Below are 15,616 nucleotides of genomic sequence, written 5' to 3'. Positions count from 1 at the left end.
ATTTAAAAACAAGCCAGAGACTGTGTGCTCTTCGCTGGAAAAAAAAAACGAAAGATGTTTCACGTTCGAATTCCCTGTACGCCGTGTTTTCTCGCGGGAGAGAAAAAAAAAATAGAAGAGAAGCAGATATTTCCAAATCTGGCACGGCGAACATGAAACAGAGAGAGAAAGAGAGAGAGAGAGAGAGAGAGAGAGAGAGAGAGAGAAGTATGGAGAGAGAGACAGGGAGAGACAAAGGGAGAGACAGGGAGAGACAGAGGGAGAGACAGGGAGAGACAAAGGGAGAGGTTGCGATCGGCACATTTCTCTGGTTGGACTACCAGCTAGTCGGAGCAAATTTAGATTTTTAAAGTTATTTTTGCATAGTTGATTTATTATATATATAAGGATATTGAAAAACAGAATATTTTGAAACTGATATATTTTTTTTAATACATACTAGTTATAGTGCATAAAAATAAAACGTTTTAATTTTTGTAATTTTCCAAAGTATGATACTTGACAAAACAAAGATCATGCCGCCATAACGGCGACACCGATTTCTAGAACAAAATTGAAATGCCGCCACTATGGCGGCACCGATCGCAAAGGGTTAAGCATCAAGACTAATTTTGTTTAGAATCATGAAAAGCCTTGTAACCATAGTTTGCAACGCAACGTTTGCTTACGAAACTTCCACCCGGTATATGCACGCGCGTTTTAATACAGTCCGCGGCCGGCGAGGCTAGGGTGTTTTTTAATTATCAACAGCGCGAAGGAACGATTCGACGACGACGAGGAGCGTGAGACCGAGCAAATATGCGCATGCACTGCCTTTTTCGCTACTCCGGCCGGGTAAACAGAAGCGCAAATTAAAACGCGACTCTCGCGGGGCCCCCGAGGAGCAAAATTTTTATTCCCGTGCCCGGTCAGGTTTTCCCTCTCAAATATTAATCGAATTTTCCTCCGATTAACGTTTGCTTTAACCACTGCCCGAGAAAGAGACAGACTGGGAGCGAGAGCGAGATGAGAGAGAGAGAAAGATAGAGAAAATGGGACAAAGGAGAGATAGGTAGAGAGAGAAAGAGAGGAAACAGAAAAAGTGAGTGTGCGAAAGAAGATGCAGGAGGGTGAAAGAGCGTGTATGAGGGAGAAAATGAAAGAGAGAAGGAGAAAGAGAGCTGGGTGTGTGCATGAGTGAGAAGAATGGAGAGATACAGAGTGGAGAAAGATTAATACTTTCGACGCAGAGAGTATATACATATTACCAGATGCACGACCTCCCACCATGTAAACTCCACTTGGTCATTGTTTACCGCTTTCGACAGCGGGGAAGATAATTCAGACGTTTATTACAAATGGGACACCCTATATACCGCGCTATCGCTCCGGGGACTTATCGAAAGTGCGAAACTATTATTCATTTGTCTCGTGTTCGAAAATTTTCCCGTCGTACGATAGAAACGGGGAATGCTTCAGGTGTTCGAGTTAGCGGAAACACACCCTGTTATGCGTGTGAAATTTCTAGTGAAGTCATCGTGTACAAAGGTGGATGGTAATAATACATGTTATGTCGTTCACGGTATTACCGGTAACCGGTAACATTCTGATGGACTTTTGTGATCGCTTTACCCCCAGAGCGATAGTATATGTCCGCTCTGCGAACGTTTTTTTCGGTTAATACGCCGGAATTTCAGTTTTCACCGCTGATGACGAAGGTGTAGGGATAAGGACGGATTTTTTTTTTTAATCGTGTTTCGATGTTATCAGTTAATTCTACGGAATTCCGGGTTCGAGAGATTAGCAAAATTGATGGAAAGTGTGGAGAAGATAACATGGAACAGAAAAAAAAAGAAACATCGTACCCCTTCTTTGACATTCGTCGGAATCTTTTGTGAAATTTCGCTGCTTTCTGTGAGAATTGTGCAAAGTAGAAAGAAAAGAAACGTAAAAGTGGGATAGACGAGAAAACGAGAATATTCTATCCTTTGAAAGTTGAAGTTAAAGGAGAGTACATATAGACAGAGAAATATTAATAATCTCTTAAAATTGGAATTACAGAGAGATAAAAATTGTAAAATTATTTTCACCTTTTTCATCATTTTCATTAATTCCACGAGAGTTTACTGTTACTATTATTAAAAATTCCGTTAACGCACAAGGATGCAATTTTTATCCAAGCAGCATGTTCGCGGTTGAATATACGAAGGTTATGTCGCACCAACGGTGTATTCATAAAAGTTCCTAAATCGTGAAAAGTGACGAAACTTTTCCGTCTAATTTTTTCAAAAATTTCATAAAATTCGAATCAACGTGATTTAGGTACACACGGGTAGAATAAACAAATGAAAAAGTACAACACAGTACCTTGGTACGGACGCCATTTCGTACAGTTGACTTAATAGAGATCGTTGTCCGATCGTCGTACTACTGTAAAGTAGTATAACTCGCTGATGGTTCAGACCAATGGTCAGTAGACGTCCATTGTTAAACAGCGACGATCTATATCGTCCCTCTGTCAATACTCCGTGTACTCCCATTTGCGATACACGCGATACTGTAGTCTACGGGTATCAAGACTCACGGTGCTTCCTCCTGTCTCTCTCTGCGGCAATTTACTATTGCAGACCATTAGAGAGTTGTGGTATTTTGTAACGGTGATGCGGTGATTCCTGCAAATCTTCTTCCACGATAATGCGTCACGATTCCCGGATGATTTATGGGATTACGATGAATTTCGTAATTCACGATTAAACAGATACACCGTTAATTAGCACTGCTTTTCACCTTTAAACTGATTCACAACACTGTTCGCTGCCCGCAAAATTTTAGAGAAAATTAATTTTTCTTCCCATGGGAGAAATTAATTTTTATGCCTGCAACGTTTGCACGTTCATTTAGCAATTTGTTAGATTTCTGCGTAGGATGTACTACCTCGTTCCTTGAAAATGCTTATGAGGAACTTTCATGAACATACCGTGCGATATAACTTTGATACCGCGCCGCGCATTGTTTGTACAAATATTGTACACTCTTTATAGACTAATGGAACTATTTCGTTTATAATAATTGTTATTATTACTATCTCTAATTTATACAATTTCGGAGAATTTTTATAACGATTAATAGTTCAATATTGAAACTCAACATAACCTATGCATGGTTCGTTTTACGAAAAACTGATATCCGATACGTAAACCAATAGTTAATATCCTAACTTGGATACTCGCTGTTTAATACACCAACAGTATGGTCCAAGCTGACCCACTTACAAAAATGTAACTTCATGGTGCATCGTAGTTTAATGAGAAAAATTTCATAGGATGACGTTCAGTAATGATTCAGTAGAAAATATCCTAGAGGGAGTTACATTATAACAAAATGACCCACGTTGACCCAGTTGCAAGCAAAATTTCCCTAATGTTCCATTGTCACTGTTATAACAATTTAATGTTTAATCACGGCTAGATTAATCTAACCATGTCGTTATAATATTGAATAGAATAAACCGAGAATATACAATTTCACAATAATTTCCAACATGAACAAGCCCCATACCAACCATTACCACGTTAACTCTTTCAAGCTATTACCGCGATCCACCGATAGCACCCATAACTCTAAAATACTCAACTATTCCACCCTCGGCCGGTCTACCCCATCTCCAGCGCCTGTCCATTACTCAACATTCCAACCGCCATTCTCCTCACTTCACCATCCACACTCAAACTCAATCAACCCCCACAACTTCTCTCGTTCACGATCTTCTCCTTTTTCCCACCGTAAAAAGTCACCGTATATCAAAAGGCATGTTTTCCCTTCTCGATCGTGGACCACGCGACGAAGCTGCATCGATATTCCAGCGGCCATATTACGACTCGCGGCTCCATCTAGCGGGGTCAATATCGCGATCGAAACGAGCACTACCGATCATATGTACTGCATACTACATAAGAGTTCTCACAAGAGACTAACGATATTGTGAACTTTCTCGTTTAACAAGATATATCGAAAAGTAGTGAAAATCGATGCTTGTGCAATGTTAGTTAAAAATCCATAAGAGAATGATCAGACTAAATTCGATTCGATATCGAGATAAACTGACAAGTGATCTCGGAACTTATGGCGAGTAACGTAGTTCTCTCCGCAATGGCTTGAAGGCAGACCAGTATCCCGCTTAACCTAGCTACCAAACTAGTGACGCCGCGGCGTATCTTATCTGGGTTGTACCGCTTTATAGGTACTGAAAATGATCACGATGACCTCCGACGGCAGGATCGAACGTGTTAATCTCTTTAGAATGGGCCTGGCCGGAGATGGAGAAGTCAGCAGTAGGAGGAGGAGGAGGAGCTGAAGAGTGAAATTTTGAACGTTGGGCGTGGACACGTATGCGCGAGGGCCACTTTTGATCGCGGCACATTGATCACATTCTCGGGAGGCCTACCCGTGTTCGTACCACGCGCTCCATGCATTCCACGGATGTTTATAAACGCCAATAACACCAGGGAATTTAATGGAATTGCTTCAACAATTTCGTCCGTGAGCTTGATTCGTTTCTACTGGTCGGTTCGGCTCGAGTTACCACTTCGGCGATGATTAGCAGACGAAAGACGGATAAACGCGTGTGTTGTGCGGTTTCAGGGAACAAGTTTAGGACTGACTGTGGGGATTTTAGGTGGAACGTTGGTATTGATGAATTAGTAATTGGTTCAGTAAAGCGTCTGTAGCGGTGGCTTAAATCGAAGATATAGCAATTACGATACTGTATTTAATGAAATAATACGAACGATTATAATTAACACAATAATAAACATAATGTATTTAAATCATACGAAAGCTGATTATTTTCGAGTATAAAGAAAACATTGAATGGATTAATGAATTTGGTAAAATGTTTTTAATAGGCAGATATTGTGGTGTAAAGTTTATATTGAGAAATTATGGTGGTTTAACAGGAGAGCAGGTAGAAATATATGATAATAAAATGAACAGATTACGTGGGTGATTTAAATCAAACGTATCGGGGGCAAGTTTCGGGTTCAACGAGATTTTGGGTGAAAAGTGGTGGATTGAAATAATTGGTTTAACAGGAGTAATTGGAGGCAAAGGGTAATAAGTGAAGTGATTATGGAGGTGGTTTAAACCAAAAATATAGAAATTTGTACGAATTTATCATAGATATTCTGTATTTAATTCCTTATTGTCCAAAGGATGTTTCTATCTCAGTATAAAAAGCCAGTGTAAACAAAATAAAATTACAGAAATTGACAAAGTACCGAAAATATTTGTACCCAAGGAATTATTAATTACTAGCAAAAACACTGTACGATGTTTTCTCTTTGATTAAACTGTTTAATTAAATCCTGCGATATTAAAGAGATTTCATTGTCTACAAACATTTCCAACTGATTCTAAAATTAATATTAGTCAAGCAAGACACGAAACATTTAATTAGAAAGCACAATTACACACTTCCTGCTCGTTAAAATATTTCTATAAAACTTATTAAATTCCAGGGGAAAGTGTCTTGATTTGCAAAAATTCGATCTAACTAAAGCGGGGCAAAGCTTCTGATATCAAACGCGAAACTCGAACAGCGTGTTCGATGAACGGTCTTAGTTAAACGCTCGTTAAAAATACACGTACAACTTTATTTTTTTTATCCAGAACGTTCAATATCCGACGGAAATTCCGCGAAAGAGTGGCGTATCGCGGTGCAACCAAACGCCACCGGTTTCGCTAGAAAAACGCCGCGTCGTTATTCACCGTTATTACAGCCATTCTTGCTTCATTAAAGCGTATTTCGTGCATCATCCCTTTGTAAAACGAATCTCGCTACGTCCTCGTGCAAAAATTCCCGATTCCCTCCGTAATCCTCTCCCAATTAAACAAAGTCCGTTACAATTGTATCAACGTAAAGAAACAAAACGCAAAAAGGTAAAGAGAAAAAAAGAAAAAAAAAATGGTAAAGAAAAATTACAAGCATGGAATGAAAACTGCGCAACTTTAAATCTCTCTTTTGCCTAAGAAATACGCGTAAAACCTGACGGGCAGAAAAAAAAAAAGAAGAAAAAGAGGCTTCAACGAACAAACTGGTAGATGGCGGTGGGGTACAAACTTATGTTTAACTAACAAAGGGACGTCGCGAGCTTGGAAATAAGAGAAACATCGGACCAAACGACCAGTTCTCCGCGTGGAAGTTTAACGAAGCAGTTTCAGACGACGACGACGACGAAGAAGACGAAGAAGAAGAATAAGAAGAAGAAGTAGGAGAAGAAGTCGTAATAGGCTCTGCTAGAAAAAAGGAGTCTGTACCGGAAAGACGGCCAGATACGCCGGTGTAATCGAGTGATTAAGAAATTGATTCATAAGTCTCGTGGACAAAGAGAAAAGGAGACGAGGGAAAAAAGAGTAAGTGGGAAGAAGAAGAAGAGAAAGAAAAAAACGATTCGATCATTCTGCACGGTCGCCCCTCCGTCGCGGTACGCGTCGAGAGGATCGTGAAAGAGAAACTACTGGTGCAAACCCGCCTTAAGGGCTGGCCTGGACCGGGGTAGAAATAACAAAAGGACGAGTTGGGGACGGGCAAGGAGTAAAACTGGACGAAGTTGCGACGGGTAAAAAAGAACGCTAGGAACTCGGATAGAACGAGAGGCTCGAAAAAAAGAAAAAAGTAAGAAGAGATGAGGTAGGTGGAGGTGGGAGTGGAAAAGTTTTTTATTGGCTAATTGATTCATTGCCTTATTGAATAGAGTAGGAACGATATCGAGCGACGCGACGGAGAGAAATAATGTAAAAAGAAGCCCGGTCCCGTCGCCTAACCGTTGAACAGGAACGAGTGGCTAGATGTGCACGGTGGGGCAGAAGAGGAGAGGGGGGGGGGGGGCGATGTTGTGAAACACGAGACGCGGGTTTGTATCTCTGGACGGCTGGGGTGTGTAATTAGAGAAGTTGCTTCGAGGAAGAACGGTATGGTTTCTTGCGATCGATTTTCAACGGCGATGAAAATATCCGTTGAGAGATCTTTGGAACTTACCAACTCGGAGAAATAAACTCTCTTAACACGTTCACTACTAAGCGTCGCATTGCGTGTAACGTGTTAATTCTCACGATAGATCGTTGTTAATCTGTATACGCGATATATGCACTCTTAGGTAAGAAAATTTGAAAATTACTCTCGCGGTATGATTCACCGCGACGACTAACAAATTCCAAAACAAATAATTCCACTCGGAAAATTCCTACGTGTAAATACCGTGAACGAACCGGGGGATTGTAGTATACATCAAGGCTTCAACATTCTAGCAATTCGGTGCAAGAGAACGACGGAGAGAGGGGAATAATTTAAAGGAGCGGAAAACGGGTGAAAAAATAGACACGGAACGCGGTAGGGACGAGGACGTGTGTGTGTATGCGTGGGTAGGATGCACTGTGCGGGAAAGGGGGCAAGGAGCGGAAAACGGGTGAAAAAATAGACACGGAACGCGGTAGGGACGAGGACGTGTGTGTGTGTATGCGTGGGTAGGATGCACTGTGCGGGAAAGGGGGGAAAATAAAGGTGCAGGTACTGAAGGAAGGGTTGGGAGAGAAAAAAAACGAAACAACTGAGAGAGGGAAGGAGGGAGAGAAAAAAAAACGAGAGAGAAGAAAGGCAACAACGCCAAGACCCAGAGGGTGTGCGTTGCAGGTGTTGACACACTGTCTGCCGTTGAACGAAGGGGGGATACGGGTGCGAGAAAGACAGCCAGATATACACCAGAAGCAGCCTGTTTGAAGGGGAATAGGCGAGATAAATAACGACTGCGAGAAGGGGGGAATGGGAGAGGAGTGGTTGCGTGGAACGAGGCACGGGTTGATAGAGCGACAAAGACAGGACAGAGAGACAGTGTAAAGTCGATAGGGTAGAAAAAGCGATGAAACGGGGGACGGGTGTGGGGGGATGGAGACGGTAGGATAGAAAAGATGAAAACGGGAAGGGACGGGGGGAGAGAGGGAAAGGGACACACAGGGTGTAGGAGACGATGGAAAATTGTGCGCGCCATGAAGGCTGAAAGATAGAGCGCGAAAGTGGGCGTGTTGCAGGGAAGGTGACAGAGATAATGGCCACCGGTGAGAGAGAGAGAGAGGAGGGGGGGGAGTAAAAATGCGTGAAAGACAGTGGAAGGCTGCGAATTGTAAAGACAGACGCGGTGGTACACAAAGAGCCAGCTGCCAGAGAGAACTGACACTCTTAAGAAGGATGGACGGAAAAGACAATGCGTCTGGGGGAGAGAGAGAGAGAGAGAGAGAGAGAGAGAAGAGGATAGAATGAAGTAGAACGAACGGGAGAAGGATAGAGTGATAAAGGAGCAGGGGGGAAACAGCAGCCTGGTTTGGAGGAAGTTCAAGAGATAGAGGAAGAGAAGGAAATAAAAAGAAGTAAAAAAATCAGGTGGAATTGTAGAAAAGAATGTAGAGAAGGTGAGAAACAAAGGGAGTCCGTGTCCAAAGAATTCATGGAAGAGTAGAAAAACGAGAAAAAGTAACTGCACGAGGATGGGGAGGGGGAAGGAATTGATAGCAGCAGATATTAGGCAGGGAAGTGTGTGTGTATAGGTGGATAGTTTTATTCATTGCCTCGAGGTGAAGAGAACCCTGGCCTGTGATACTACTGGGGGGTTGTTATAGGCAACGGGCGTTAGAAGTTGGTTAAGGGGAAGATTTGGTAATGAAATGAATAATAAAACGACGCCGCTAAGTGAATATCAATGATACAAAATGCTCTGGTAAGAGGGAGAATGAATCCGGGTACCCGGTAATTGAATACTACCTGATTCCGTATAGATACAACGGAAATAAAAGGTAAAAAGTTTCGTACGATCGAGGGAGAAGGAATCGTGGATAGAGAGGACACAGAGAGAGAAAGAGAGAGAGAGAGAGAGTTTTCAGAAATTCGAACGCAATCAAAATTCAGCAAGGGGCGTAAATTTGTAAAGACACGAACGAGCCGCGGTTCCTCGTTCCGTATGCCGGCTGTACGGCGACCGCTTCTTCGGGAAATAATTGAATAATTCATTTCATAAACTACAATTTGAATAATTTCGATTCTATTCGCGGAATTTGCTCGCTTCGCCGGTAATACGCGTATAAAGGATACTCGTTAGTGAGCTCGGGCGGAGAATTAAAAATCGAAAAACGAACTCGACGGTAGAGAGAGCGAGAGAAAGAAGGTGAGCTGAGAGAAGTGAGGGAAAAAAAAGAAGGAAAGAGACGGAAAAGTAACCTTGCTCGGAGTTTCCTCAAATATTCCTTTAACCTAGTTAGGGAAGAAATTATATAATCAATGACTCGATACGACCATTTGTAACTACGGCCCTGCGTCGCTGCGAACAATGTTCGTAACTCACGTACATACCTACGCGGAAAATTCCCCCTCCCCCCTAGTGTGTCTGTTAGATCGTTATCGCTTGGTCGTTTTCGACACGACTTCGAAACTTTTCCCAACGTCGAATTGAATTTGTTAAAATGGCCCGTTAAACGTCGTTACCATTAATCCATACGGTTTTTAAACGAGATTCCTGCGTGTTATTTGTTGTCACCCACCGGATATCACACGAACACACGATCTATACACACGTACGGAAAAACATGGGAAAGACGGTGTTCCGTTCGCGGGGTCGAAATTAGAGTTACGTTACCATCCCATGTCCCCTCGCTAATGGTGATCGATAACATTCTGGCCGTCCTACTTTCGCCTCTTTCTTTTCCCGTGATAATTTACACGAAAGGGCATAAAATAATTTGCCCACGCATACACACACGGGACACGTTAATACACGTACAAGCTCATATATCAGAAGTGCAATACCTCGTCATCGTGGGTCCAATAAATGGCGGTCGGTGGTTCGGGGCTGTGACGTACCACGCAAGTGAGATTCATGGTGCTGCCCTTGTTTATGAACATTTCTGGTTCCCCGACGATCGACGTGACAGGTTCTGTACAACGGAAAAAAGAAAGCAAAACATTCTGGTGAGTCAGAGTCCTGCAGTAATTCTTTCGTGGTTGGAGGAAAGAAAATAAAAGGCGACGCGGGAATCTAAACGTACAGCGGCGGTAAGGAAAACGTAAAACACACACGTACGCCATGTTGTTCTTCGTTACGTTCGAATTCGCGTTGACAGGGGTGACGCTTGAATTGGCTACGAGCCTGGGAGTAAAAAAGCGCGTTTAATTGAAATTCAAAGTAAATTCGAAATTGGAAAACCACTCGGTACGCGAGAATGTGTGTCCGTAGGAACAAGCGACAGTGTGCTTACGATCAGGTTAGAGGGAACCCTGACAGACGGACGGTTCTCGGACGAAAATAAAATTAACCCGGGCGCAACGAAACAAGAGTGACAGCCGATTCGACGGGAAGATTGCGAAGCGCAAACACAAAGTGTAGAAAAAAAGGAGGGGAGAGAGAGAGAGAAGATTCCAAACTAACCGACAACCGAGAGGTGCATCGAATGACCGATCGGCGGTGTCGTTGACACTTGACATTCGTAGGTTCCAGAGTCACGGCGCTGTGGGTATTTCACTTGAAGCGTCCAGTCCTCGGTTGCCGGAAAATGTGACGCCACGAATCTTTGGTCGGACGTGTAAGTATCAATGCCAACGGTCAAAAGATGAATATCCCTGTGCCTCACCCAGGAAACCTGCACATGTGTGTACATATATATACTTTAAAAAAATGCAGCATTGAACAAATATAGTAAGCGTAAATCTCTTAACCTATCAACACTTAGTGTCCTGTATCGATGATATTTTCAATTTGAACTTTTCGTGGTATTTGTAAATAGTGTAATGTTACAGTGTTACTTTAATTAGTTGTTGTAAGTTCGCTTGTTTACCATACTGTCAAACGTTAAGCATATAAAATAGCATTTTGAGCGCTAATAGGCTAAGTCGCACGCCAAAGCTGCTTTCAAAAGGAATCAAGCATGACTGTCAGTGGCGCCAATGCATCGTACAGGCTGGATAATGAAACAACCAGAGACGTTTCACGTGCAATTTTGCGTGCGAAACTATTTGAAGTTGAAATCGAACCTGCGCTCCCTTGTGTAACTGTTGGGAAATTGATTCCGTCTCTGATATCTGATCAGCATCAGCTTGTTTAATTAATATTCCACCAGGTATACCAAAGCGAGATAATACGGAACGGTTATATGTTTACTTTTCCACGCGCTGAACAGCTCTCGACATGTTTCAAAAACCAGCTAATACGGTTCTATTTCCGTGTGTTAATTCGAACAATAGCGTTTCCCCGTGGAAAGAGAAACAGACAACGGATGCAAATTCATTGTACCGTGGTTATTTCGTCGAGTACGTTAAAAACCGCATAACCTATCCTTCCCTCGTGTCTCTGCATTATCTGACGCGTAAAAAACCGCTCGGATGCAGATTCCGTGTCGATGACGCGTATTATCACAGCGTGTGCACGAAATGCTGCAAGAAGTGTGCCGTTAGCAGGACGACAACGTTAACGGTAGATAACTGTAATTAATGTTCGTGTAACGCGTCCTGATATGTTGGCAAACATCAATTTGCGTCAGTTGGGCACCGATTGTTGTCGACTAAATAATTATTAACGTTATCACCTCTCGATGACAAACTTTTTGCCTGCGTTGGTGTGCACACGTGAATCAACGATCGACGCGTGCGTGTGTTATACGGTCACCGTTGAATATGCATCATTCGATGTATACTCTGTAGTCATAGACTCCGGTAAAACGGTCGTACTTCACACCTTCGGCGGCCGCCATTGATTGCGGGCTGATGGTTTAATGCCATTTGTTGTTCCGCTTCGTTAAATCGCGTTTTCTCGCACCCGAGCGCGCACGTACATTTCTGAATAGACTGTATTATCGGTATCTAGGATGTACCGATAGTCGGTATATCACTGCACAAAGGAATATCAGCGAGAGAGAAAGAGAAAGGAGGTAGAGCGAGAAACGACGACGAATAACCCTCGTGTACACGCGCGAATGAAAAGCCACCGGCGGGCATAGTCCGCTTTTAAATCGCACTTACTTAAGGCCACCTACTGCCTCGTCAGGCCTGTGGAGGCCATTTAAAATTCAAGCAGAGCTTAAAGTGTTACTTGCAATTAAAGCTGAATCAAGATTTGGCTCCCGCCGGTTGAATGGGAATTACAGCGTTCGCTTGAAACTTTAAGAAGAGACACGTATGTAGAGGGCAGACTTGAATTTGAAAAGGGGGCACAGGCCCGTCGCGTCTGATATATTATGTACCAGGTCCCCCGATAAGTAGTTCGATGAAACCCCGCTGAGCGTGCATATTTACTGACACGCCACGTGAATCTTTCCGGGTGACACTGCTTTTCAGGATAACGTAATAATTCTTCCTCTCAAGCGAAGAAAACTTTCGATCCGGTATACGAACGAGAGGATAAAAGAGAGGAGGGGAGAGAAAAGACAGCTTCTTTCTAAAAACAACCTGCACACCGTGCAACGTTATCGATGCTTCGGGAAAAAAAAAACCGAAGAGCGAATAAGAGTGGGTCGAGGGTGGGGGAAACGAACGAAAAGGCCGAGAGACGATAAGGGAGAGGAACAGAAGACTGCCGCGCGCGCGAAATAGAAACTGCTGGGCTATGCGTATTGTAAAAAAAAAAAAAAACAAAAAAAAGCAAAGGTATCTGTTTCACTTAAATTTTTCTGGTAAATAGGGAACGCGGAGGAATAGCGGAAAAACGAACGGCAGTAGAGATAAAAAACGGAAAACTTCAGCTCTGTTTCGCCCATCGGTATTGCAATGGAGAACTTCGACTCGTTACACAGATACCTCTTGATGGGCGAACTTTAAATTGTATCCCGCCGTTGCATTATGCCCGCCTGGCTGTCCGATTTCTGTTCGTTCTTTTTCCACCGTATTAATCTCTTTCCTTTCCTTTCTCTCTCTCTCTCTCTCCCTGCCGCTTTATCCCTTCTAAAAACGACGCTGGGTGCATTGAACACGCGCACGGAATTACCGATGCTGCTGTATTAGTCTTTCGGCCAAAGTAATTACGGAAAGAATCTCGGTGGAGTTATTGAATTTCCATCGTTGTTGACGGCCGATAATCTCGTTCGCCATCCGAGCTGGTCACGTGATTCGCTTCTTTAACACGGGTATACGGGGTCGTTACCTACCGTACGATCGCCCAGATTCCGGACACGACAGTTCAGCGTTGCCGTTTTCCCAACCAACGCTGTAACGTTCTTGGACGCAGACACATCGAAGTAGGGTCCTCGGTTGAGTGGCTTCAGTGCCAGATTCTCGTGCATCTCGTGATCAGACGTGCTCCAGGCGAGTCCTTGCACTTTAAGAAGAAAAAGAAAAAAAACAACAAACAAACACGTACACTCGTACAGGGACGCGAATAAATACACAAAGCTGCTTTCAGTGTACTCGTTTCAATCTCTAGATTGCGGTGATTGTTCTTTGACCCGAAAGATTATTTCCCGTGCTTCGCCGCACCGGGAGCCGCTTTAACGGCGGAACCACGAACAGAAACGAGTGGAAAGAGAAAATGCTCGCCACGTTTCGTCGTTCGTTATCGGAATTTCGTTAACTCTTCGTGTTTACCGCGAGCCTCTCTTTCTCTCTCTCTTTCTCTGATAGAGAGAGAGAAGTGAGGAGTTGGTTCGCATAGCACACGATGTACGGTCCAGAAGTGGCAAGAAATCATTTTAACGTGTCCTGAAGTGGTACGCGGTAAAAGGCCGCGATATATCTCTCTCTCTCTTTATCCTCCGCCCCGGACATAGACCTTGCTACACTTCGTCATAAAGTATTAAAGTAGGTGGTAAAGTTTCAACGTTGCAGTTTCAGAAACTACTTTATCTCATAATATGTGGCAGTGAGCTATCGCCGGCCGTCACTTTTGCACTTCGTATGTGTCTACGTACCGTTCCGGTAAAAAATATAACATTATCGCGCCGTTCACTCCTTTTCGCGTTATTATAACGAACGTTCCGACATATCTTTTCTCCTCTTATTATATTTTACGCAACGATCATAACCTGCCCATTCGGTGTTAGCAAATACGACGCGTTCTTTTGTGCCCGCAAGTTTCAATACCGACGATTGAAGGTAGCACGAAAAATTGCCCCCTTTTTTCTACCATCCGCCTATTGTTTCGTCACCGAGCAATTTTTTCGAACGCCCAATTTTTTTCTCGTCAAAAATTCCGTTAAACTGTTTGAAAAGCCTCGTTGTTCAAGGCTCGACGATCAACGCGATAGCAAGTGAGAAAGAGACAGAGAGAGAGAGAGGGGGGAGAGAGAGAGGGACGAAAAAGACTCAAAGAGTTGAACCGTTAAACACGTGGCTGATGAATTTCCACTTACCCGAAAACAATAGACTCAGGGTAAAAAATAAACCCTTCATTTTTTATTTCTCTCTCTCATAGTCGATCCACGATGTCGCTCGATATAATCGTCGCGCTTTTTCCAAAAAAAATTTTCACCACAGTTTCTCTTGGTTTCCACTGGGACAGGACAGGACAGGAATGACAGGGGGGAACACGGGACAGAGGGTACCAAATGTACTACGAGCAGATAAAGAATTTCTCACGTCTTCGCGATCGCTTCTCCACGACACGATTTTCACTGATCAATTATTCCCCGGAATTATCCCGTTCTGACGTTCGGTTTATCTTCTCCAGGCATGGCGTAATAATCCGTGAACGTGTGTTCTATACAGCATCTCTGGAAGTCACGTATAAATCAAAATCCCTGTGAAGCTAGTATGTCACGAATCGATAGCATCCGATTTTCTGTCGCTTTTTCACTCGATGTCGCCATTATGTCTCCACTATTCGGGATCTACGCGTTGGCATGCATAGAAATCGTCCCCGATACTTTTTCCCCACCATCGTTCTGTCTCACATCCACCGCCGCGACACCACTGCTCTCTGGTCCGCTTCCCGCTAGAACATGCCTTTATCCGTGAACTGCTTAATTGACCAATGGTACAGCCGGAGGAGCCTTCTATACGTCTCCCAGTCCTCCCTGTTTCTCCGTGTTCTTTGTAACCAACCAACACAAAGGAAGAACACTCGTCCAGACGACGATACTATCCGTTTCTCGTTTCCTTCCGAGATATATTCTATTATGCAAATCGAACTACCACGACGATTTTCATTCTTCCCACGTAGCGACGGGCGACAACGACAACGGCGAGACTGATCTCACGTTTTAATCGATACATTTAACCAACGGAACGAGAAAGAACTTTTTTTTTTCTCTCTCTAAATAACTGCTAATTTTTCTCTATCGTTGAGACAGTATCGTACGTGTCACTGTAGAATGTAGATGAGCAGAGACGTGCGTGTATACGTTCTTTCCGATGTTGCTCTGACGTTCGACGGGGTGCGCACGACGGTCGTGGAAAAGCCGCGATGAAACTCGCTTACCGAGTATCTGAGCGAAACTGACAGTGCATGCGACACGGCCCGGGAGAGACGCCCTGCCATCTGTCCTTGCACACGCCCCGCTTTCCCTTACCCGAAGTCAACGGGAAGATGGGGTAGACATCGTCCGGCGCAAGCGTATCCCTTTAGTTCTATTACAGACACACACACACTGGCACACTTCACAGGACGTCGAGCGG

General features: G+C 43.6%; 1 protein-coding gene across 1 annotated transcript in view; it reads right to left on the bottom strand.

Annotated features, from left to right (window-relative positions):
- The window catches only part of LOC108574206 (lachesin-like), a 65,114-nt gene extending 50,722 nt beyond the window's left edge, over positions 1–14,392 (bottom strand). Inside the window, exons 1-4 of the mRNA XM_017936742.1 lie at positions 14,353–14,392; positions 13,153–13,322; positions 10,446–10,656; positions 9,827–9,954 (exon numbers count right to left, since the gene is read on the bottom strand). Coding sequence (XP_017792231.1) covers positions 9,827–9,954; positions 10,446–10,656; positions 13,153–13,322; positions 14,353–14,392 — 549 coding nt within the window. The remainder of the gene's footprint in view (positions 1–9,826; positions 9,955–10,445; positions 10,657–13,152; positions 13,323–14,352) is intronic.
- Between the last annotated feature and the right edge of the window lie 1,224 nt (positions 14,393–15,616).

The sequence above is a fragment of the Habropoda laboriosa genome, unplaced genomic scaffold, assembly GCF_001263275.1.
Source record: "Habropoda laboriosa isolate 0110345459 unplaced genomic scaffold, ASM126327v1 scaffold176, whole genome shotgun sequence".
Taxonomy (NCBI): domain Eukaryota; kingdom Metazoa; phylum Arthropoda; class Insecta; order Hymenoptera; family Apidae; genus Habropoda; species Habropoda laboriosa.
This window is presented reverse-complemented; position numbering and strand designations above follow the sequence as displayed.